The sequence below is a fragment of the Epinephelus moara genome, chromosome 10 (genome assembly GCF_006386435.1).
Source record: "Epinephelus moara isolate mb chromosome 10, YSFRI_EMoa_1.0, whole genome shotgun sequence".
NCBI lineage: Eukaryota > Metazoa > Chordata > Actinopteri > Perciformes > Serranidae > Epinephelus > Epinephelus moara.
In genome coordinates, this window is record NC_065515.1 from 11,919,556 (window position 1) to 11,943,615 (window position 24,060).

At 39.9% G+C, this 24,060-nt stretch overlaps 2 protein-coding genes across 5 annotated transcripts in view; both read left to right on the forward strand.

The window, feature by feature from the left end:
* The first annotated feature begins 2,594 nt into the window (after positions 1-2,594).
* LOC126396260 (MAU2 chromatid cohesion factor homolog) lies at positions 2,595-14,448 on the forward strand. The gene is made up of 18 exons (XM_050054196.1): positions 2,595-2,860; positions 3,178-3,261; positions 3,461-3,556; positions 4,710-4,804; positions 5,802-5,829; positions 6,031-6,186; positions 6,382-6,528; positions 7,174-7,264; positions 7,377-7,480; positions 7,642-7,719; positions 8,846-8,911; positions 9,049-9,132; positions 10,167-10,216; positions 10,342-10,419; positions 10,508-10,619; positions 12,591-12,681; positions 12,820-12,947; positions 13,089-14,448. Exons 1-18 carry the CDS (start codon positions 2,627-2,629, stop codon positions 13,161-13,163), a joined length of 1,797 nt encoding a protein of 598 aa, XP_049910153.1. The 5' UTR covers positions 2,595-2,626; the 3' UTR covers positions 13,164-14,448.
* A 4,105-nt stretch (positions 14,449-18,553) lies between these two features.
* The window catches only part of gatad2ab (GATA zinc finger domain containing 2Ab), a 28,764-nt gene continuing 23,257 nt past the window's right edge, over positions 18,554-24,060 (forward strand). For 2 of the 4 annotated variants that reach the window (XM_050054205.1, XM_050054206.1), the window contains exon 1: positions 18,762-18,994. In XM_050054205.1, the coding sequence (XP_049910162.1) occupies positions 18,993-18,994 (2 nt within the window). In that variant the 5' untranslated portion in view covers positions 18,762-18,992. Of the gene's footprint in view, positions 18,702-18,761; positions 18,995-24,060 lie in introns of those variants that run through there. The other 2 variants (XM_050054204.1, XM_050054203.1) reach the window with 2 other exon arrangements.

The window sequence follows — 24,060 nt, forward strand, 5'->3', positions numbered from 1 at the left end:
TTCAAGGTCTTATAGAAACTGGGGCAGCACGTATGCCAGTATTTTGGACTACAGTACCCATGAGCGAGTCCCGTTATTCGGAAGAAATCTCGCGAGTTTATGTACAACATTGGGTTGCCAGTTTTGCTCGTATGGCAAACTGTATTCAGTGCTGTTGTAATGACTACCCCAAAACTTAAATTAATAGCCTGGGTTACTATCTGTTTAAATCACTGAAATCAACAGGCCTATATTTAGGACAGGGCTTTAATTCCTTTCACACAAAACTGTTGCCCAGCAAAGATCAGAAAATACAATCAAATTGTTAATTGAAACCAGTACTAATATTGCCTTTTGAAAAATAAGGCTTCAGATAACATATCAATTATAAATAATTCATTTGATCTGCCTCCGACAGACAGCACATCAGAGAGAGTGAGTTACGGCACCTGGCATACCGACTGTAACTGTCCGAGAGATATTTTCCCTGAAATTTAATTGAAATGCTTTTCTTATTTACTGTCATAATTTAATTCATATTTAAATTCACTGTCATTAAAAACTGATTAGAAATGTAAGAAATAGGTAGTTAAAAAGGTAACTCAGATTTAAAAATGATTTAAAATATACCACCTTTATAAATTTTGTTCAGTTAAAGAAAAATGTATTGTTCTTTATGCAAGTTTATTTTGAGCTAGCGTAATGGGTCACATGACAAGAGTTCGGGGGTCACACCTGTTGCATTATGTGCTGAGGCAGTACAGGGACAGAGAGCGCCACCATGGCTACAGAGCAGAGAGACAACAAGGTTGCAAAGGAAGTACATACACCCCCAAAATAATAATATTCTGCATGGTCCAAGAGGTGCACATGTTGTCACAGTGTCTGCAGAGGACTGAAGGATGGAAATAAAACTTAAAAGGACATCTGTATGATGCGTGATCATTATTTCTTTGGACCACTGTAGTTACACAAACACAACCCCACTTTAACCTGTTAAAACAATACTGACAACTTTAATTTTGATGAAAAAACCCTTTTGATTCTTTTCATCTGAGGACCCTTACAGACTAAAGGAACATAAATAACTTACAGGGTAATTGAGAAACTGACAGAGAGAAAGTGACACATAAGTTGAGGCAGACAACAATAATCCAAATAACTTATATAAAAAAATCTATCTATCTATCTATCTATCTATCTATCTATCTATCTATCGCAATTTCAAAGGGTTAGATAACCTAATTTTAACCTTTAAGAAATACGTTTGATGCTGATATTATGGGTGACTCATAGTACTCCATATGGTTAACTGAAACTCAGCATATGTTGGGTATATACATGTTTATTGGTTGTATATGCATGCGTCCATTCTTTAAGATTTGGGGGGGTTGGATGTCATTGACCACTCGCAGACAACAGCACTAGTATATTTTTAACTATAAAGCAATACTGGGCAAACTTCCAGCCAACCTCTGCACCCTTCTGTGTGTCAGCTCTGGTAATTACCAGCTATGCTCCTCCAAGTGGTTGCCTTTTTAAAGTGCCCCGGGTTTTAACAGATCTGGGGAAAACTGCATTTCGCTACTATGCACCATGGACATGGAACAATCTTGAAAAAGATCTAAAATTACAAAAATTACAAATTAGTTTACAAAATTAAATTACATTTTAATCCACTTATGAATTTAAGGGCATCATAAAGAATGTGGTGATAAAGACATGTGCTTGTTTTTCAGGAGAGGCCACTTTGTTTGAATAGTTGTTGTTTTATCGTGGATTTCTGTATTATATGGTGTATTTGTTGCATTTCAATGTGATTTGATCAGCAGCTACACTGTCCAGGTGTTTCTTTTTAAAGAGATTTTCAATATCAATAATATAATAATATGTTTTGCAATATCAGTATACTAAACCGTGCCATATTCATACTTCATACATGCAATAATGTAAATTCAACCATTTAGTCTTTCTATTTATTCTATTTTTTGTTTTTTTTAACTCATATGCAATATGAGTATATACCAAAATGTGCAATATTTATACTTCCTACATGCAATAGTTTAAAAAACAAAGAAGCCATTCAGCCTGTCTATTTGTCATATTTTGCTTTTTTATTGTATACTTATTGTATTGTTCTGTGTTTTTATACTGATGCGTACTTGTTATATTGATTTTTTTTTTTTTTTTTTTTACTGATACTGATGAGGTTTTACTGACTGAATTTCCCAGCAGTGGGATTAATAAAGAACTATGTTATCTTATCTTTTACCTTATTCTGACTGACATACAGGGAAGTTAAAACATTTATATTTATCAATGAAACATACATAAGGAATATATATCATGTAAAACAAAACAGAGAAATTATTCAAAGCACCAGTGTATCAAAAAACAGCTAAGGTTAATTTGTCTTTTTTCACAAATAACTTTTAATGTAAATTATTATAAGTGGTACAGTCTTTTATTAAACTGCGTAACAACTATCAGTCATCATACATTACTAAATGTTTTACTAAAAGAAGAGAAACAAACAAAAGGGATGAATTGGGGGGTTTATACGCTCTGGTTGGGGGATCTCTATGACCGCACCTGGCAACTCGGGAGTCTGGCCATAGCGCTGAAAAACTTGTTGTTGTCGGGGAAAATGGCGTCAAACGTAGAGGCCCCGGAGCGCTGGTACCTCGCCCTTCTCGGCTTTGCGGAACATTTCCGAACCTCCAGTCCGCCTAAAATCCGGCTCTGTGTGCACTGTCTCCAGGCGGTGTTTCAGTTTAAGCCTCCGCAGAGGATCGAGGCTCGGACACATCTTCAGCTGGGCTCGGTCCTCTACCACCACACCAAGAACAGCGAGCTGGCCCGCAGCCACCTGGAGAAAGCGGTGAGGGACGTTCGATTCAGGAAAGAGCGGGGATGCGGCGGAGAAGGGGACGGGAGTAGGCCGCAGGCAGCGAAAACTAGGAACAGCGGAAATATTTGAATAGCTATTCATTCAGGAACGTTATATTAGTGAAAAAGTTTAAAATAAGAGATTTATTAGCTTTTTATTAACATATAATATCCGTCCCAAGTCGGCCACTGTGGTTCTTTCTCTGTTGTTAGCTAAATAAGCCGCTGTACGGGATTAATATTGGTTCATAAAGATTGCAAACGCCGACAGTCTGACGCCGCTAACATTTTGTACCTCTTGTTTTGCAGTGGTTTATATCTCAACAAGTTCCTCAGTTTGAAGATGTCAAATTTGAAGCTGCCAGCATTTTGTCAGAGCTCTTTTGCCAACAGGTAAGATTGTTTTCAGCCACATTTGAAGTAACGTTAATTATAATTGTGAGGTGTTAATAACATTAGCTTGGCTTATAATCATCACTTCTCACCACTTGGTGAATTTGACAAGGAAGCTGTTCAAGCATTTGTGTTACGTGCAGAATAGGCTGTGCATTGATTGATTATTGACTATTGATCCTTTTAAATCAATTTTCAGAATTTGGTGGACTCTGCAAAACCTCTCCTGCGCAAAGCCATCCAGATTTCACAACAAACACCATACTGGCACTGCAGATTGTTGTTCCAGTTGGCGGTATGTATTACTGCAGGAGTATGAATAGAGGTGACATTGTTGCACACACACACAGTCATTTTCATGTGCAGGTCCTACTGTGTTGGAGTGGGAATGTGAATGCATTTACAACACCCTCATGAGTGCAGTTTGCTCACACTTGCACTTTTAATTTAATTTTGCAATAACCAAACTGTGTTTCCAAATAGCAAAGAGTCTCCAGCAATAACACGAATGATTTTTTCCCTTCAAACTTTATTAAAGCAGTTTTTGTGGCATTGACATGTCAGTTACAACAGCACAATAAAAAACAAGTGATTGCAAAATAATAACGGCTAATGAAACAAAATTTGTTTGGGTAAATACACATTTTTACAGCTGAAGGATTAGTGTATCTATTGATCATTATTCAAGTCCAGTGTCGTCTTTTTGAATCATGTATAGAGTCCATTTTCCCCGTTTTCCTTCTAGTTGTGCTTCTTGTAGTTTCAGTATGTGTCACATTAAATAGATTACTTCCACAGTTGTTTGCCATTGGTCCTTCATCGGTGGTGTTTCTTTACCCCGGTTCCTAGTGACAGCTTTCTTGCTTACTACCAGCATTATTTTGATCAAATATCTATCATTAGCAATAACATTATCTTCAGAAAATTTACATAGATAAAGCACTAAACTACTGCTAGGAACCTCTTATCTTAGTATGTGCTTAACCTCTTTACATACAAAAACGTGAGTGGTTTGCATCTAAAGAACGGCACTCTCGCCAACATTTCCAGCAACTATGGAGATGCTCACTTTTCAGTTTTGGTGTAATAAAGAAACTAATCAGATTCTTCCATGAGAAATCCCTACAGGTTTGCGAAGTAGTGATTGATTGGTGTAACTTCCACGTACTATGCCAATCTTCATCTGAAATTTCCACATTGAGTTCTTTCGTTGAGTTCATGCTGAAATTATTCTTATGTGACAAGAATCTGCTTTGACTTCACTTATTCAATAGTCCCTTAATTGAAGGTATCTATAGAATCCATGCGCTCCCAATTCAAATTTCCTCTTCCAGCACACACCAAGCTGTTATTCCTTTTGCTCCCTGTTGCTTAAATCCTTGATCATATTTTGCAGGTTGGAAGTTTCTATCATAAGCTAACACGAATGATTTAATTGTCTCCTTCAGCAACTTCATACACTGGAGAAAGACTTGGTGTCGGCATGTGACCTGCTGGGGGTTGGTGCTGAGTACGCCCGAGTGGTCGGGTCAGAATATACCAGGTAAACGCCACTTAATCCTCTGTTGACTGCATATTTAAGGGTTTTAGTGAGTATCATTTGATACCTGCAATTTTAAGATTACTGTTCATTTGGGCATTCATAACAACATAGTTATACAGCAAGGACAAATACGAGTAATTTACAAGTCTCAGTCTGGCTACTACGTCGTCACAGAGCCACTCAGCCTCAGTTTGCATGTTTATATGGATGATCATGTGTGTATAAATGACTCATACTGTGAACGAATAATTCAAAAATGGTGTATTGGACTATTTCAAAATGTTCAGATACATACTAAGACTCAATTCATCCAGTATATTTCTACTCTCATTCATCCAGTCGTGTGCTCAGTATTTCACAAACGCATGCATTCATGCTAAGACCTCACTATTTGAAACACTTAAGCAAAAACACTCTCACACATGGATGAGTAGTGCGCCTTGGCAAACGTGTGCCTTTGAACTGTGCTCAATGGAATGCACGAGCAGAGTTCAAACTCACACACTTGCCCAGGCGCACTACTCATATGCGGAAGTGTAATATGATCATTTTTAGGTAAAGTTTTCCTTTAGGGGCTATTCCCAACCAAGTAATGGGAAGTAAATGAGGAAACTCTTGACAGGAATTCTGTTTTGTTGCTGGCCTTTAATGACCAATATCCCGCTACAGAAGCACCACAGGATACAGAAAGCATAATTTATATATCCTAAATCTAAGTTCTGTGAAGCTACTTTGCAAATGTTATTTTTGACTTCTTGTATCACTTAATATGCAGTGAGACAAAACATCACAAAGTTTCCATGATATAGAAAAGTAATGATCATGTTGCTCCTGTTAAAGTCCTGTAACAGTGTAGCACTTGGATTGTAACGTGGTATTGGCCCTGACACTAGTGCACCTTTGCCACCAATACAACAAGGCACAGCGTGTTTTTAAATATTAATTAATTCAGAGAACTTGATGGTGACAATGCTGACTTGGTGTTTTTGCTTTTTAGGGCACTGTTTCTTCTCAGTAAAGGAATGGTGAGTCATCTGCTCTACTTTACTTTGTTCAGCTTTGTTTGTGCTGTTTAACTATGGCAGTATATTTGCCAGCACCACACAGATGCTTTTCTTGTATCTTTATATTTTGGTGTATCATATCAACAAGCAGTAGAAGTTGTTGTTTTTAATATATGAGTTAAAATCAGCAAAAAAGTTTGAGTTTTCTTTTTTGTCTTGTAGTTGCTGCTAATGGAGAGGAAGCTCGGGGAGGTGCATCCTCTGCTCACACTGTGCGGAACTATTGTAGAAAACTGGCAGGGAAACCCGATCCAGAAGGAGTCCCTGAGGGTCTTCTTCCTGGTCCTACAGGTCACACACTACCTGGATGCTGGACAGGTAGGACACCCAATCTGGGAGGGTTAGATACAGTGGGACAGGGTTGTTTTAAGGGGTTTAGATTAGTCACAGGAGAATTGTTAATCAGCATGCATGCATGCATACAGTGATTTCACAAAGGGATTAGGGATGATAGGGTATTTTGATATCTGGTTTTGTCAAGCTGAGCTGGAGGATATATTGTCATGTCCACAGGTGAAGAGTGTGAAGCCGTGTCTGAAGCAGCTGCAGCAGTGCATCCAGACCATTTCTACACTCCACGATGATGAGATTCTGCCCAGCAACCCGGCTGACCTCTTCCACTGGCTGCCCAAGGAGCACATGTGTGTCCTCGTCTATTTGGTAATGCCACGTCTTCTTCTTCACTCATTCAAATTAAAATCTTCAAGGGATGTCATTGCTTAGATTTCTGTGGTCATCCTGCAGTTTAAGTTAACAATTTACACAACGACCACCACTGTTTTTCTCCTAAATGTGTTCATTGCGCTACTCTGCAATAAGGTGAACACAGACTGTGTTTTGGCTGGTTTTTGGTTTAATTTGGTGTTTTCCATTCGTGGTTTCGAGTCATGTCACCATACAACAAGAACAGAGTTTTCAGAAAACACTTCCTGAGCTTGTAACCTTGTGTGGGAAGCAGTCGGAATTCTTAAATTAAAGTTTTATCAAATGTGTTTAATGCTTACTTTGTTGCCCTTCTGTCGTGCTTTTATCTACTTAAAGGATGCACACTGTTCTGGTGTTAAGACTGTAACAGCCGGGGAATGTTGTCTTTTGAGGCTGTTGGCCTTCAAAATAATAGTCACAAAACTTTGCTTTCCACACCTGAGAAGTGTTTTTATTTATTTAGTTGCACGTAAGATGCATCCAATAACTCTGTAATTAAAAGAAAACCAGTAGTTTGTGTTACAGAGATGTGTTTCACATGCATATTATTAGGAATGGGTTCCCAGTGCTTAATGTGGACTCCTTCTTGTTATTCTGCAGGTGACAGTCATGCACTCCATGCAAGCAGGCTATCTGGAGAAAGCTCAGAAGTACACAGACAAGGCTCTTATGCAACTAGAGAAATTAAAAAGTGAGTTACCCACAGTGTGAGCCTGTTCTTCTCTTTAAAATGATTTAATAATGCATAACTTTGCAATGTGGAACTAAGCCCATTAAACTTAATCTATGTCTCCATGTGTCAGTGTTGGACTGCAGCCCCATCCTCTCTACCTTTCAAGTCATTTTACTGGAGCACATCATCATGTGTAGACTCGTCACGGGCCACAAGGCCACCGCGTTACAAGAGGTATGTTGTTTCTGTGTCCTTGTTTCTGTTGTGTTTAATATGAGACAGTGTGGAAAAGCTTTAGTCCAGCAGCTTTGTTTTGTAGCATGTCACCGAGACTAATTTGCATGCATGAATGAGCTCATGTAAATGAACATGGACTCTGTGTTCTGTCCCTCCAGATCTCACAGGTGTGTCAGCTGTGCCAACAGTCCCCCAGGTTATTCACCAACCATGCTGCTCAGCTTCACACGCTATTAGTGAGTATTTTCAACTTAAACCCTGTTAAACTTTGTGGGTGCCTCGTTATATATTATTGCAAGACAAGACTAGAAAACAGAAAGTCTCAGAAGTCACAAGTAAAATAAGTTACACTCAACTTTAGCAAGTGTTTTCCCCTGTAATATTAACTGAAATCAAATGGGGACATTCTCAGTGGTCCACTTCTCGATTGAATTTTTTTTTATCTGTGTGTAAACAGGCGGCTTTTTAACCCCTCCAGTTGGTATTAGTGTCACCACTGCTGTAAATACAACTAGATGGCTTTCCGTTTTCTCTAGAGCCCAGTCTACCAACAATACAGGACACACCGCATTTTGTTTCCCAGTTATTTTGGTTGCTCTATTGTCCACCATTTCAGCTGCTGGGAATAGTAACAGCAAAGAACTGGGAACTGATAACTGGGATTAGCTACTGATGGCCACTGGGAAAACGAAAGTACTCTCATCTTCCTGTTTTGGTTGATGCACGTTCTTTGTGCCGTAAATTGAGCCGTCATTTTCCCGGGAGATCATACCCGGTGGCAGACAGAACTGCACAGTGAAAGCGAGTCCTACAGAGAACCAGGTTTAAGAGCTAAGGTGTCATGGTGTTATTCTATAGCCAATACATTATGCAATCAACATTTACTTCATAGTGATAAGTTAAAGAAATAATCTTGTCTATTTCCACTTTATTTTAAAATCATTTTGGGGGTGTTTGTGTGTCATCCAACATTTATATATATAAGGGTTTCTTGTAACAAAACACTCCTTATCATTTAATTTGTTAGCAATTGCAAGGAAATGGCTTCTATTACATTTTTATTGACATAACAAACAATAAATATTGTATGTTTTATGTGTTTAAATGAGTTTGGAAGTTAAGAAAACAAGTCACATTTTAAAAATATGTAGAAACATCCGTAAAACCAAACTGAAATAGACATTTTAAAATGGTAAAATTATGAAAACTTAATAGAAAACCCAGAAATCTGCCATGAGAAATAAACAGCAGTTTTTCAGAAAGCTTTTATTCTAAAGAAAACATTTTTTGTACACTAACTATTTCCCTGTTTTGGTTACAAATTCACATCTGTAATGGTCGATCTCTTCCTCTTCCTCTCAGGGTCTCTACTGCATCTCAGTGAACTGTATGGATAATGCAGAGGCACAGTTTACCACAGCCTTGCGGGTGAGTACACCCGAATTTGCTGCGTCTTCCCCAGATACTGTTCCCAGTATCTTTTTATTGTTCTCTCTTTTCTTCTACTCTCCGCTGCAGCGGCTCTCTCCTCTTATCTCACAGATGTCCTTGTTGTTGTGTTTCAGCTCACCACACACCAGGAGCTGTGGACATACATCGTAACCAACTTGGCCAGTGTCTACATAAGGGAAGGAAATAGACACCAGGAGGTCAGTAGAATAATAACGGGTCACATCTTTCAATTACAAAAATGCAATGCAATGAACTGCTTCTAAGGGAAGTGGATAGTAAAGGCAAGGCAAGTTTATTTACATAGCACATTTCAGCAACAAAGCAATTCCGAAATGCTCTACATCAAACATCAAAAGCATCAAGACATGATGCAAAAGAAACACATTATAAAAGGACATTTTAACACAATTTATTAAAGACCTAGAATAGAAAATAAAAAGTTAAAATGGCGGCAAACAGATAAGTCTTCAACCTTGATTTAAAAGAAGCGAGAGTTGGTGCCGTTTGTTGCAGATATGTGGTGCATTTAAAAACTGAACACTGCGTCTCCATGTTTAGTCTTGACTGTGGGGACACAAAGCAGAAGGTCAGACATGTATTTGGGCCCCAAACCTTTTAGTGCTGAGATAATGGACTTCAAAATATGACTGTCGGTTTACAGACAGACATGGCATCATGGGAAGAAACAATGAACTTCAGGCACTCGTGCGTAGAGCAGGAACAGATGCATTTGATTTAAGTTAAAAATTCAATTCAAAAACATGGCTGCTTACATTAAAACACTGACTGATTTCGACCCTAAGGTCTTCATCAGGGTGCAAGCTTACAAAAATGCTTGACTCCTGTCCTCCCTTTTGCACCCTCACAGATATTCAGGTTGTTGGTGTATATGTTGGCCACAGAGTGACAACAAAAAGCTGCAACAAAAGCCAAATATACTTCGTTTGTTATTTAGAAAGTGTTGCTATTATATAGTTTGTCCACCAGAGTGCGCTGATGAGTTATTATTGCTACTGTAAAATGTCCGACTCAGCACAGAGCTTTGATAACCAGATCTAAGTGATCCTTGTTGTCCTCTAAGGACACATTCAGTACATTATAATTATCTTGGATACAATCACACTCTTATTTTAAAATTAAGAAAACATGAGCAGAGATGGCCCTTTTTTATTATAACTAAAAGGTGCTTTTTTTTTAAAAACACACATCTTCTGTTTTACTTCTTCTTCAGCTTTACAGCCTCCTAGAGAGAATAAACCCAGACCATAACTTCCCAGTAAGGTAAGATTTGCAAGATGTTTTGCAGTTTGTGTTTATATAACACAGCAAATTACATCAAAGCAACACATTTTGTTAAACTAGTTGAGATTATTAACTATACAACCATTGTCTTTGTTTGGTTTCAGCTCCCATTGCCTCCGTGCTGCAGCCTTCTACATCAGGGGACTCCTGTCCTTCTTTCAAGGACGCTACAACGAGGCCAAGTATGTCAGATCATAAATAGTTAAATGCAAACCCACCAACACATCCACCCTGTCCAGATTAATGTATGTATGTATTGTTGTGTTGCAGACGCTTCCTGAGGGAAACCCTGAAGATGTCTAACGCTGAGGATCTGAACAGACTGACTGCCTGCTCCCTGGTTCTGCTGGGCCACATCTTCTATGTGCTGGGCAACCACAGAGTAAGACTCAACACATGACAGATTTGCTTAATGTTTCTATGTTCTACTTGGGCTCTTAATTGAATCAAGATAAGAAATAAATGCTCTAATTTTCAGTCCTGTTCTTAATCACCTCTTTATGTGCCATGAGCAGCCAGGGCTGTTTATACCTTAATGGTTAATGAGGCGTCTATTGGTGCACACAGATTTGCACATACTGTGAATTAACTTGTTGTTTAAGTGGAGGCCGGATGAGCCTCAGACTTTACTTATTGTTATGGTGTGACCAAATAAAGGAAAAAGAACAGAGGAAACAGTGAGTGTTGTCAGCTTGGGGTCGCTGACTCATGTAGAAATTAAGAGGTGTGAAGACGTCACAGTTTCGGTGCTGAAGCATGTTGTGCATCAGCAAAGCATTGGTACCACAGGTTGGGGGCGGAGCACATTCCCCCTGAGACTCCCTTGTTAATGTTCTGTTACAGGTAGATGCACCGCAGGTAATTGGACTCTTCCGTTTTGTGCTCATGTAAGATGACAAAGCAAAATGAAGTTCTTTGAAGCCACTACATATATAGTACATCCAACATGTACTGACAGAGAAACACTGAGATTATATTGAAGTGATTTACAACCGTAGAATAACCATTGTGTACTAAAGACAGATATTAGTCTATTTCTAACTGTCTGAGTAGCCAAAACAACTAGAAACTCCACTTCCATTTTCTACAGTTGCTCATTTAAAGCCACAGTTTAATTATTTCCTTACATAGATGAAGTGATTTCAGGGTTCAAAATGACTAATGTGTGATTAGTTATTTTCTGTGCATAAATGAATAATGGGGGAGGTCAAACTAATGTTTTTATGCCCATGAATGATCCAAAAATGACCTCTGCTCTGTCGGATGCAACAACATGCACATATTTCACAAGGCTTTTTAATCCTAACAGTATTTATAAATGAGCATCATCATCTCATGATTTCCACTAGTGATGTCACGATACTGCAATGTCCAACTTTGATAAAATAACTTGAAAGGTATGAATATTAGATACAGTTTTTGATCCCGCAGGGACAAATTGTCAGTGAGGGCATTCAATTTAACTTTTTTATTAAAAGATAAATATAGCAAGGCTAGACCATGACAACAACTGTTTCTGTTTTTGCTGGTAACAGAGTGACTGTAGTAAACAGTAACATACAAACAATACACCCTCAAACGCCTCTGAGATTGTCGCACGTTCCAAATTCAAGAAAGTGCAAGTAAAAAAAAACGAAACATTTCTTTATTCTAGTAGATCTTTACCTATTGTGCGCATATAGTTTTTATATTTCACATTTGCTTTGCAAATGTATGTTTCCTGTGACAGAAAATAAATTGAATTGAATTAAATTGAGAAGAGGGAGCAAGTGAGAGGAAGCGGGGCTACAATGGGCACAGCGGTGTGTGTGTGTCAACTTGCTGTTTGAGAGAAAAGAGAGCAAGAAAGTAGTATTGATAGTGTTTATACTGCTGAAATGAGTATTCAAATACTCAGATGAGAACACTAGAGCCTATCCAGCTGACACAGGGTGAGAGGCAGGGTTCACCCTGGACAGGTCACCACACTCTCACAGGGCTGACACATAGAGACAGACAACCATTCACACTCACATTCACACCTACGGACAATTTAGAGTCACCAGTTAACCTGCATGTCTTTGGACTGTGGGAGGAAGCCGGAGTACCTGGAGAAAACCCACGCTGACACGGGGAGAACATGCAAACTCCACACCGAAGGGCTCCCCCATCCCAACCCTCTTGTGACAATGCTAACCACAGCACCACTGTGCCGCCCACATTACAATATATCACACTACATTTTATTGCAATACTCATCAGATCTCAGTAATAGTGTATCGTGACTTAAGTATTGTGATAGCATTGTATCATTGAGTCATGGAGCTCGAGTTTCCACCTGTTTTGTTCTAATAAGTTTCCCTTCTCTCTGTAGGAAAGCAACAACATGGTTGTACCCGCCATGCAGCTGGCCAGCAAGATCCCTGACATGTCTGTTCAGCTCTGGTCTTCAGCACTGTTGAAAGGTACGCAATGACCTTTTCCCTTATCTAGGACATCATATATGCTATTAGATCTGCTACTTGTTAAACAGGCTTTACAGGCCGCCCACTGTAAGAGTACATGAATGTTTGACTGAAGACATATTGACCTTGTGTTTGCAGACTTGAACAAGGCCCTGGGGAACACCATGGATGCCCATGAAGCGGCCCAGATGCACCAGAACTTCTCCCAGCAGCTGCTGCAGGACCACATCGCTGCCTGCAGCCTCCCTGAGCATAACCTCATCAGTGTACGTCAAACAGATTAATGCGGTCTTAAATTTAACAGTCCATTATGGAGTCCATGTGGAATTTACATATTTACACTTGTTAACTCTGGCGTATCTAGTGTCTATGTCTGAGATTACAGTATTTTTCTGTCTGTTTTTCAGTGGACTGATGGCCCTCCCCCGGTCCAGATCCAAGCCCAGAATGGTCCGACCACCAGCCTCGCCAGCCTGCTATGAGAACCCTTCCGTCTCACACATGACAGCAGCTGGTACGTCATCACAAGCAACAGACTGATGCCTAACAACCTGCCATCAGACCACTGTAGCTGAGATTCGAGAGGATTTTAACAGGTTGCAAAGTTCAGGCCTTCACTGTATTAGCTTCTCAAGATTGCTTCCTGATTGTCTGCTATCACTTCTTTGATTGTTGTAAAGCAATTACAACTACTGTTGTACATGTATTTCACGCTTTCTGATGGACGCAGGGCAGGGCAGGGTCGGACTCTTGATTCGAGTAGTGAAGGACACATAGCGACGTATTAAAGGGCTTCTTCGCCTCAGATATCGAGAACCCTTCTCTACGTTTGCCAGGTTTCTTTTCCATTTGTTGGAAAAAGGAGGGAGTAGGTAGCGGGGCAGTAAAGAAATGTAGAAGAAATTAATTTATTCATGTCGATATTTTTGTATCTGTTGGTAAATATTTTACATCTTGCCTTTTTTGTATGGATCATATGTTTGTTTGTTTTTCATGCATGGAAGTTACTGATGTGGACTCCCTGTACAATAGTTTCTGACTGGGGTTGTTGACAATAAATTCTTGGTTGATTTCTTTTTTTTTTTGCACAGAATCCATATTTGAAAGAATAGAGACATCTTGTAATATATTTTCACACAATAATCACAGGTTTTGTGATACTAATTGGCAGTGTACATTGTATCGGGACTACACAATTCACTGTGCAGTTCCTCCGTGGACCAGAAAATGCCTCTGTAGGTCTGTTAATGAGCAATGTTTAAATACATCTGAGTTTTGTATCATTTAGTGGCTGCGAGGGTTTGCCACACACCCTTTAAAGCAACTCATTTAACTGATGTATTTTTTTGAAGTTCCATAATATATAAATTCCCTGTTGTATTAATTTTTACAAATCAGGTTTAGACTTTTGGAGCTTACAGTAATCTTCAGATATTCAAAAAAAAGAAGAAGCAAATTTATTTTATTTTGTTATATTTTAATTTGTCTTGATAGTTCTACTAAATGTTTTCTTTACAGTATGTTTGTATAGATTTGCCACTCGTTGAACCTTTATTGTACAGTGACATTTTATAAAGTCAATTTAGTAAAGTGTGATATGTATTTTTAGCTATCCTATGTAGAAATCTCAATGCTCGGTATTTAAGGCACTCTGTAAGGACACAGTTTAAGCTTGAGTACTAGCCATATTCTATCCAATGCCTATGTTTTTAATGCTTACATTGTTTTCAATAATTTTCCAATAAAAATATGATTGAAAATTTGTAATGTACTGAGTTACGTGTGAGTTTGTCGACATTATGCCATTGGGTTGAGAGTTGTTTTCCGAACCGTTGAGTGTGTGGGAGCTGCTGATTGCTTCATAATCATGTTCAGTGGAGCCAAACTGGGGCGCTCGTACCTCTGACGACCTGCTGAAGTGGGAGACTTAGCAGGCAAAACAATAGGAAGGAAACCGAGTGAATACCGGTAACTGTATGACGCACAGCAGTTATATGTCAACTACTGCAACAGTTAAAGTTATTGGTGCAGGTGTTTGTTAAGTAGCCTGTAGGTGGTGCTAGAGTTTTCAAATGTGTTAACAGGCTTGTAATTGCACTCTTGAAGTCTTGTCTTCTCAACAGAATTTACACAAATATGTTTGACTTTATGAACTTTTACTACAGATAAAATATTTAAAAGACAGAATGTACCACCAAAACATAAAAGCCCAATTATATTTCTATCTATCTATCTAGATAGATAGAAATATAGACATAATGTATGTATATATACACCGATGAGCCAAAATATTAAAACCATTGGCTAGTGGAGTGAATAACATTGATCATTTTGTTACAATACAATGTTCTTTTGAGGTACCTTGGGTCCTGGCATACACGCACAACCCACCCAAACACCATTACAGACCAATACACCCCCTCATGGCAACGGCACTCCTTGTTGGAAGTGCGCCCCCCAGGCAGGACAATGCACCATGTCACACCACAAAAACAGCTCAGGAATGGCACAGGGGACGTGACTAAGACCTCGAAGTGTCAACCTGGCCTCCAAATTCCCCAGACCCCAATTTGATTGAACATCCATTGGGCATGCCGGTACCTTACCTCACAACCCACAGGACTCAAAGGATCCGTCAACAACACCTTGGTGCCAGACAACACAGGAAACCCCCAGAGGCCCTGTCTCGACAGGGCAGAGGCCCCACTGTAGATCCGACTTGGCTTTGACCCGTCGAAGCCAGGACAAAGGACCTCTGGGGTTCCGGCTTGTCCCACAGATGCTTGATCAGATCGGGATTTGGGGAATTCGAAAGCTAGATCGAAAGCTCTTTGTCACGTTCCTCAGACCATTCCTGAGCAGTTTTTGCAGTTGGGCATGGTGCACTGCCTTGCTGGGGGGGCTACTGTCATTGGGGGTACTGATGCAAACAGTGGGGGTATTTTGTCTATGACAATCTTTAGGTGGGTGGAGCACGTAAAGGGGCATCCACATGAGTGCCAGGACCAAAGGTTTCCCAGCAGAACATTAAGAGTGTAGTGTAGTTACATTTTTTGAGACCAGCTGTATTTTCCGTTGTACTAAGCATACAGCATTGGTACCTATTATGAGTAACTATTACTTAAAGTATCAAACAAAGGTCTGTAAGGGTATTATGATAGAAAACAGATGGCTGACGAAATTGGCGGACAAGTATACCGTACGTACCATCATCTCTTTCATACAGTCATCTGAAGGACTAGGTGAGGTCCTCTGGGCCGTACATTTGACACCCCTGTCTTAAATTGTCTTCATTGTGCTTTCGGTGCTTGATTTATGCAGATCTCTGTATCAAAGAACTACTCAACAAAATTGAAATGCAGTTAGGAAGTGATTTGGATTTTATTGGTAACCTGTCCCATTTACTGCTGTTTGATTCTGTCTAACAAGCTGCTGGCTCTGTGTCTACACGATCCCAGGATCAGTACCCATCTTCATCCATACATCTCAACGTTTTGTCTCGTCATATAGAACCAAGACCATGAGTAGGGTTGCTCCATCCTCCCTGCGCAAACATCCATTTGCACCACTCAGAAGTGGATTTAACAAGCTGTTTGAGGCCTGTGTGGAACAGTAAAATAAGTCTACACTCAGCCTTTTATGTATCCTGTGGGGTTAACGCTGCACAGATACAAAGCAGGACCTGGACTTTGTGCTTACTGTGAACCAGCACTGAGCTCTCCCAGTGGACAATGACTTCTGTGCTCACCTCCATTCCAGCACCTGTTCAATGAATTGGTGTATAGAGGTGAGAAAAGAGAAGAAGGATGCTGCTCTCGTGCGTCCTTTGGCTCATGTAGCAGGCCCCCATCGAGCAGCTTGAATAGGAATAAACCAGAGAACACTTCCTTCATAGTGTAGCAAAGGGCTCCCTGATCTTCTGCACCATTTTTTCTCTGGCTTGAACCTCTACAAGACTTTCTGTCCACAGGGAGGGGGAAACTGAGATTCAGAGGTGATTATTATCAAGGCGGTTTGAACAGCTCTGTAATTAGCCAGGAAACATAGGGGGGATCCAAGTTAGTGAGGATAACCACAGGAAGTTCCACAGCAGCACCAGATCGCAAGCTGTGGCCGTAGAAGTGGCCTGGCATGGTTACCTAGTTATGTAGTCCAGCCATGACACATGATGCTCATGTGTCTCTGGGTATACTTCAGGAGCAGGCTGAGCCGGTACGCCCTGAGGACAACAATGTACCTCAGAAATGAATAGAGGCTCTCAGGACGGTGGCAGGGGCCAGTTTGGCACTCCTGTCTCTGTTGATCTTGGAGCTGCTACTGTCCTCTGTGGTCTGCAGAAGAGCCTGAGGGAGTGGCAGCGAGCCAGATCCACGGAAATGTCTACTTTGCAACCAATAGTTCTGTTCTGCCTCAACTGCCATCTTATGTGATGCAGGAGTATTTAACTGTTAAACATCCAGTATGGACAAATGCACCAAATCAAACCATGTTATCTTGTTTTATGGACTCAAGTAAGTACTTTTGAATAATATAGGTTACATATTTTACAGGTAAGATTCATTCATTAAGGGTTATTTATATTTTTATGATGTAAATTTGACTTTTTTTTTTTTAATATTTCCTTTTATATTACATTAATGATGCTAAGTGGAGTGGACTGATGCCAACCAAATTACTTGGGTTTTAATATACAATGAAAATACAGTATCTATGAGTCTATTGAATAAAACCCCTGTTGTGTTGTCACTGAAACCCCTTGCACACGTATAGATTCAGCATGGTAGTACTATAGGTTTAAGACAGTGGCGTAAGGGCCCCAGTGCATGCTACTATGACGGGCCCGACAGTATACACTATCGTGCACATATTGTCTCATCGCACAATCAGAGACTTGACATTGGAGAACATTTTCATACATATTAGACAGTAATCATAATTGCATGTCTGTATATAACAAAAAATACCAAAGAAAATGAGAAATTATTGATTTAATTTAACAATTTTAATAGTTTAATGTAGTTAATTTAGAATGAGGATTTGCTTTTGACCATTTCACAAAAAAAAGGAAAAAATAAACGTATTTATTTTTTTAATATTGGAGGGCCCACTCTCTCTATGGCCCCCCCCACATCACAGGCCCCAGTGCAATCACACTGCCTGCACTGTCTGTATTTACGCCCCTGGTTTAAGATTTGGAATAATTTCAACTTTGTTAAGACAGTCCTCACTAGTTATATGTTGTGACAAAATTAAAGATGATAATGATGCTTGAATAACATGGTAAAAGCAAAATGTAAGTTTAGTCATGAAAACAGATGTATAACACATACATCCATGTACAGATGTATGTAACACAACTAATGAGGATCATATGGACTTAAAGCACCAAATGCAGGAACTCACACACTTGTGACGACCTACGTGATCAGAAATAGAAAGTAAAAGATCAAAAATGAAAGGGTCAAATTCATAAATGACGTTTGCATATTTTCTCCTGAGCTGCAGTGTCAAAGACTGTAAGAAGTGTAAGTGGAAGAAGTGAACAAAGTGTACTTAATTGTTTTAAATGTATTATTTCATGTACTTGGAGTGGGTCTAACACATTAACAGAGAAACTGGGAAGTTTCTGTATCAAGCAAACACAACGTTGTCACACAAGCATGTAAAAAAAATCCAATTAAATTCAGTAATAATAAGTTATAATACGAGTAAATCGTGTTTTTAAATTTGTATATTGTTTGATTCAAGCTGTAGTTTGTCTCCCTGTCTCTTTCCTTGTCCAATGACTCCAAACGTAGCATTTTCTTCCTATCTCATCAAGTGGAAACTTAACATTTCCGAGGTGTGTATGAACGCAGCATGACGCCGCCTGTGGTGGCTCATTACATTATCTGGCAACCGGAGTGGCAGCGGACAGAAGAGAGGGGATCCCCGGGATTTTTACACCGAAGCCAGCGAAATACTGACATCAAACATCTGAAAATCGCGGGGGGAACTCGGTCAGGCTCCTCCTAGACTTCGTAAGTCCACGCATTTCATTATCACATCAACTAATCCAATATTTTAATTTCTCAATTAAATTATGACGATGAAAGGAAGTTTCTCTATCGGCGTTAGCACTGCTAAGTTAAGCTAGCTAGCATAGCTTGATCTTAGCTAACGTGCAAGGTAACAGTTTGTGTGTAGCTCCGCCACACACATACACCTACCGAGCACGGACTGCCAAGAACAAACCGCCTCAAAAAGTCGAGGAATATTTAAACAAACTTCCCCGGCAAACTTCTTTTGGGATGCACCAATAGTAAGATAACATGTGAGTTAATATTTGTGTTTAGTCATAAAGAAGGTAAAGCACTCTGGGACTAAACAGTCATTATCTGCGTGTAATTAACGCTTGATTATTTGTGAATAAATTTAGCGACTGACTGTCTGGGCAAGCAAGTGTCCAGGGAGTTAGCGTTAGCAGGCTAACTTAGCTCGCTAGCTAGCCTTTTAACACTAGCAGCTCACTGAGATGGGGTCGATTTCATTGTCTGTCGTGTATCGCTATTTGGACGCGTACAGCCATCGAAGCTAAATATAACAATGCCTAGAATCACCTTTTAAAGGAGTATATGCTCCACTGTTTAGTGACTTTACTATAATCTCTACGACCGCTCACAACCACAATAGGCTGTTAGCTCGCGTTAGTTAGCCACTGGTGGTGTAGCCGGACAGATGGACAGGTTGTTGTTGGCAAGCCAAGTTAACGTTAGCATCAGATAGCTTGTTGTTGTTGATGGGTTAGTTGAAAAATAGGTAGCTATTCTTTTGGGAAAGTTGGTCCGCTGAAGTTTATGAACACCATAGCCAGTATTGTCGCCGGTTATCGCTAAACCGACTGTGTTTAGCCGTGGATGGGCATGATTATGGCTTCATGAGCCATTGATCTCAGAACTTTGTCAGATTAGCTCAACCGTGAAAAGCCTTTTTATGGAGGCGTAATGGTGGACGGTGGTGCCTCCGTCAGGGTGTGTGTCAGTCTGTCTGTCCACGACGGGGTAGTAGCTATCACCCACGCCAGACGACAGACAACTGAACGCCTACTCCGTGTTTGTACCGGAATATCAATGTTTCTGTGGCTGAGATCATATTCACCACTTTATGTGTGTAATAAGGTGTCTTGCGTTCAAGTCTAAGGGCATGCTCTATAATTAACCGTTCATTTCCTGTTGGAGTCAAGCATCTGGAAGCAATCATATGATATTACACATTTGATATTAACATTGAGATATGTATTTATAATGAGCTATATTTGAATTATTAAGTCTTGTAACGACTGCTGGGGCTCAGTGATTTTATTTTAGGCAGTCACAGCATCCACATCAAGCTAGCCATGAGCCACATAGATCATGCTGTTTGAGTGGTCACTTCAAGTTAGTTCTGTGTTCACCTGTCTTTGAGGTGTGTTTAAGATGAACAGCAGTGTGTATATCCCTGCCTCTGTCGAGCAAGTGCCCTCCTTTTAGAGCAAGCAGACAGTTGGCACCCTTGGCTAGTGATGGGGGACACATGTCGCTTTGCATTTTATGATAGGCCTTGGATTAGCCCGAGGAGGGGTGCCTCTTATGAAAAACCCTCCTGAGAGTGATGTGACCAGACAGGTATGACTCGAGATCCACTCTTATTCTGCTGCATCAGGACTGAAACGTTTCGATAATACATCTGTATTTTCCACCTCCCACTAGATTTTTTTTTTTTGCTTGTGTCAACAGGCTCAAAGGTCCCATTTCTCACTGTTGCGATTGTTGCATTTATTATGGTTATATTATATATTATGGTGTTTGCAGGTCCTGGAATTTAATCTTGCTGTAAATGTTCTTCAGTTTTGCTGAGTTACAACTTGTCCTGATGTTGAGCAGTGGTTATAACTGCGAAGAATGTTAAAAGTTTTTACATCCAATTCATAGTTTTGTTACTTTCAGTATATTTAAACAAAAAAAAAACCCTACTTACGCCCACCATTTGGTTTATTTGTCATATTTTAAACACAATTCATGAATGTAGAGAGGTATTAAAATAGAGATCACATCTGTTACACACAACTATGACCCAGCAGTGGTTTATCATCTTCCCAGAGAAACGTAACACCCCCCGCATTTTTCTTTGTTTCTGACCTATTCTAATGATTAACCACACTATTTAGACCTAATACTGGAGATAACTCTCTGCAGGGTAGTGTGGCATAGCTCTTACTGTTTCCATCTATCTAGGTCTTGCTGTGGTGTTATCATAATAGTATCTGTGGCTCACTGTTGGACACAGTTTTAACACAGCAGTTACAGTCTGGTCGAGTGTGAGCCCAGTCATTGTGAAAATGTTAGCAGGAAGTGCAGTGGAAACCATGAAGTGTCTCCAGAATTGACCGCTCGTCTGTGTCAGTGTCGATGAGGGATGAGAGACCCTTGTTGCACTGGCGTTTTCAAGTTTGAGATGAAGCCGTCATGAGAAAAATACTGACTCTAGGATTCTTAGGTTTATTCAGACAGTGGTAATTACTTGTGAATCAAATCAGACGCAAATGTGAAAGATGCTGCTGCAAGTGAAAATTGACCCCTTGTTCTGCAGGGGGTGGTTCACTTTGTAACTTTGCTTTCACTTTTTCACAGTTGTGTTACACACTGCTTTATACACTAAGCCAAGTCCTTTACGCCATTTTGACTTTACTGGCTTTTCCCAAAGGTTTGAAAGTGATTGGATGCTTTCATCGATTTTGGTCAGATCACATAGTCAAGTCTTCTGGGAAGAACATGACATGCAAAGCTCAAGCACATCATTTACACAAATAGGAGAAAGGAAATAAGCACATAGAAAACAGAGAGAGACAAGGGGAGAGGCCGAATCCCCTGGAGGATGAAGATCCAGATCCAAAACATCTGGAATGAGGCGACGACAGCCAGGGGAGCGCGAGGTCCCAGGACAGCCAGTGGTCCAGCACTGAGAGGCCTGAGTGAAAAGAGAGGACAAGGGGCAGGAAATAGTAGAGAGAAAGATATAGGCATACAGCTTGGACACTCTTACTTGTAGGACAACAAGCAAACAGGGTTCGAGAGATGCAGTGACTTTTAGAAAGTTAGCAGTAATCTCGTCGCCAGGACATGAAATATAGATGCTAGGCTTAATAGATTAATTGAGACTGAGACAGACCTGACGGACTTTAAGAATTAAGAAACTAACTGAAACTAACTGAAAGTTAAGGCTATAATATGAGTTTTAGTTTGGACTTAAAGGCCTCAACAGAGTCAGACTCTCTGATGTCAACAGGGAGATAATTCGAGTGTAAGGGGACATGATAAGAGAAGGCCCTCTAGCCTGGTGACGACTTCTTATCTGGGGTTAGACAGGAGCCCTTTATTCTGAGAGTAGAGAACACAGTATGCAATGGAACGTTTAGGTGATCAGACAGGTATGAAGAGGCGTGCCCATTTACAATTTTCTTAAGTCACCAGAAGTACCTTAAAGCCTGATCTAACATTGTAGCGTTTCAAATTAGCTGAACTTAATCATATTTTTAAGATGTCAGTGTTTTCTTGTCCGTTGAGAACTGTTTGTTGTGTCAGCTGCCCTGTTTGTTGCATCAAATGCCAAACATCAGGAGTAGTCGTATCGGCCACGGGGTCCCACCCAAAGGCCTTGGGCAATTCATGGAACTGGAGGAGAGCAATCCTTCAATGTTTGACTGACTGAACTGTTTCTTGTTTATCCTGTTGGACCTCATATTGACTCAAGCATGTGTGTTTACAGTGGGACCAACGTGTCTTAGACAGTTAAAAGTATTGTGTATGGATTGATGAGTTGGGCATTGTGTTTGATGACGCTAACTTCCTCATAAAAACCCCACAATTTGAATTAGGACTCAGCAATATAATGCAATACATTTTATCGATATCGCGATACAAGACTGGGTATCGTCTTGGATATTGTTAGTTTTATCTTTTCCTGCTTTTAAAGGGTACATTGAAGTAAAGTGATGTCATTTTCTGAACTTAACAGACTGTTCTAGCTGTTCTATTATTTGCCTTTACCTATGTCATCATTATATCCACCTACCTGATGATTATTTGTGGGGAAAAAGAAAAAAAACCCCACTGTAAATATTTTGTGAAAGCACCACCAGTTAAGCCTACAGTATCATTGCAATGGCAATATCAAGGCATTGGCAAAAATATTTGGATATTTGATTTTCTCCATATTGCCCAGCACTACTTTGAGTTTAGACGAGTTCATAGCTTCGACTATACGTCCCATACTTGATACTTTTAACCTCTATGGTAATTTACGACGATTTGTGTGGTCAGTTTCCATGAAATACTGCCTCTTTATTCAGACTGGACATTCATCATTGTAGAAGATTTCTGGTATTCCTTCAGTAAATAGCCACCTGTTGACCAGGTGGGTCATATGGCTTACAACGAATTGACCCTTGAATAAGTTGTACAAGGTTGAGTTTGTTGTGAAGAGATTGCTCTGCATTGGAGCTGCAACAATTAGTTGTCACTAAGTTGATCACCAACTTATTTGATATTTGATTCATCGGTTTGAGGAGTTCTCAAAGAAAACAGTCAGAATTCCAGCTTCTTAAATGTGAATATTGTATGCTATCTTTATTCCTCTATGACAGTAAACTGAATATCTTTTGGTTGTGGACAAAACAAGACATTTATGGCAGTCACCTCGGGCTTTAGGCAACACAGATCGACATTTTTCACAGTTTTCTGACCTTTGATAGACCAAGCAACTCCTCGATTAATCAAGAAAATAATTGATAGATTAATCAACAGTGAAATTGCAGCTAGTTGCAGCCCTACCTTGCACACATGTAAAGGTGCTATTTTTACGTGGAAGTAGAGCGATTCTGTAAAAATGTGTGTCATTTCACAGTGGTTATTGAAATAGAAAATGCATCAGAATAAAACCCAAATCAGCAGGTATAAATAACACCAGGTGGCCGGCTGCCACAGGTATTTTGGCAGGTATTGTGGGCTCCCTCCCCTCCAGCACAAGTAGCTGGTCAAAAAAATATTCCCATCCTTACTTGACATATTTAAAACAACACTTAAGTGCATGAAAGCTATGTAGTATTAAAGAATATCATCCTCCTCTGTATCACCTTAAGTGTATAGCTGTAAGGCACAGCAACATTTGCTTAAAAAGATTCAACACATAGAGTAATATGAATTCACAGCCGCCTACTTGCCTTTGTCTGATCCACCACTTTTATACCTATATCTCTTTAAGTTTTGGTTCTGCTAGTGCTTTAGCTCACAAGTGACAGCCCACATGATCAGTGTTGCCTGTAATGGCATCTGATCTAATGTAAATCAGACTAATTGGACATGT

Coding starts and splice junctions, on each gene's coding strand:
- LOC126396260 (XM_050054196.1), top strand. CDS start 2,627: ATGGCGTCAAACGTAGAGGCCCCGGAGCGCTGGTACCTCGCCCTTCTC. Junction 3,557..4,709: donor GATTGTTGTTCCAGTTGGCG/GTATGTATTACT, acceptor TGTCTCCTTCAG/CAACTTCATACACTGGAGAA. Junction 12,682..12,819: donor GTCTTCAGCACTGTTGAAAG/GTACGCAATGAC, acceptor TTGTGTTTGCAG/ACTTGAACAAGGCCCTGGGG.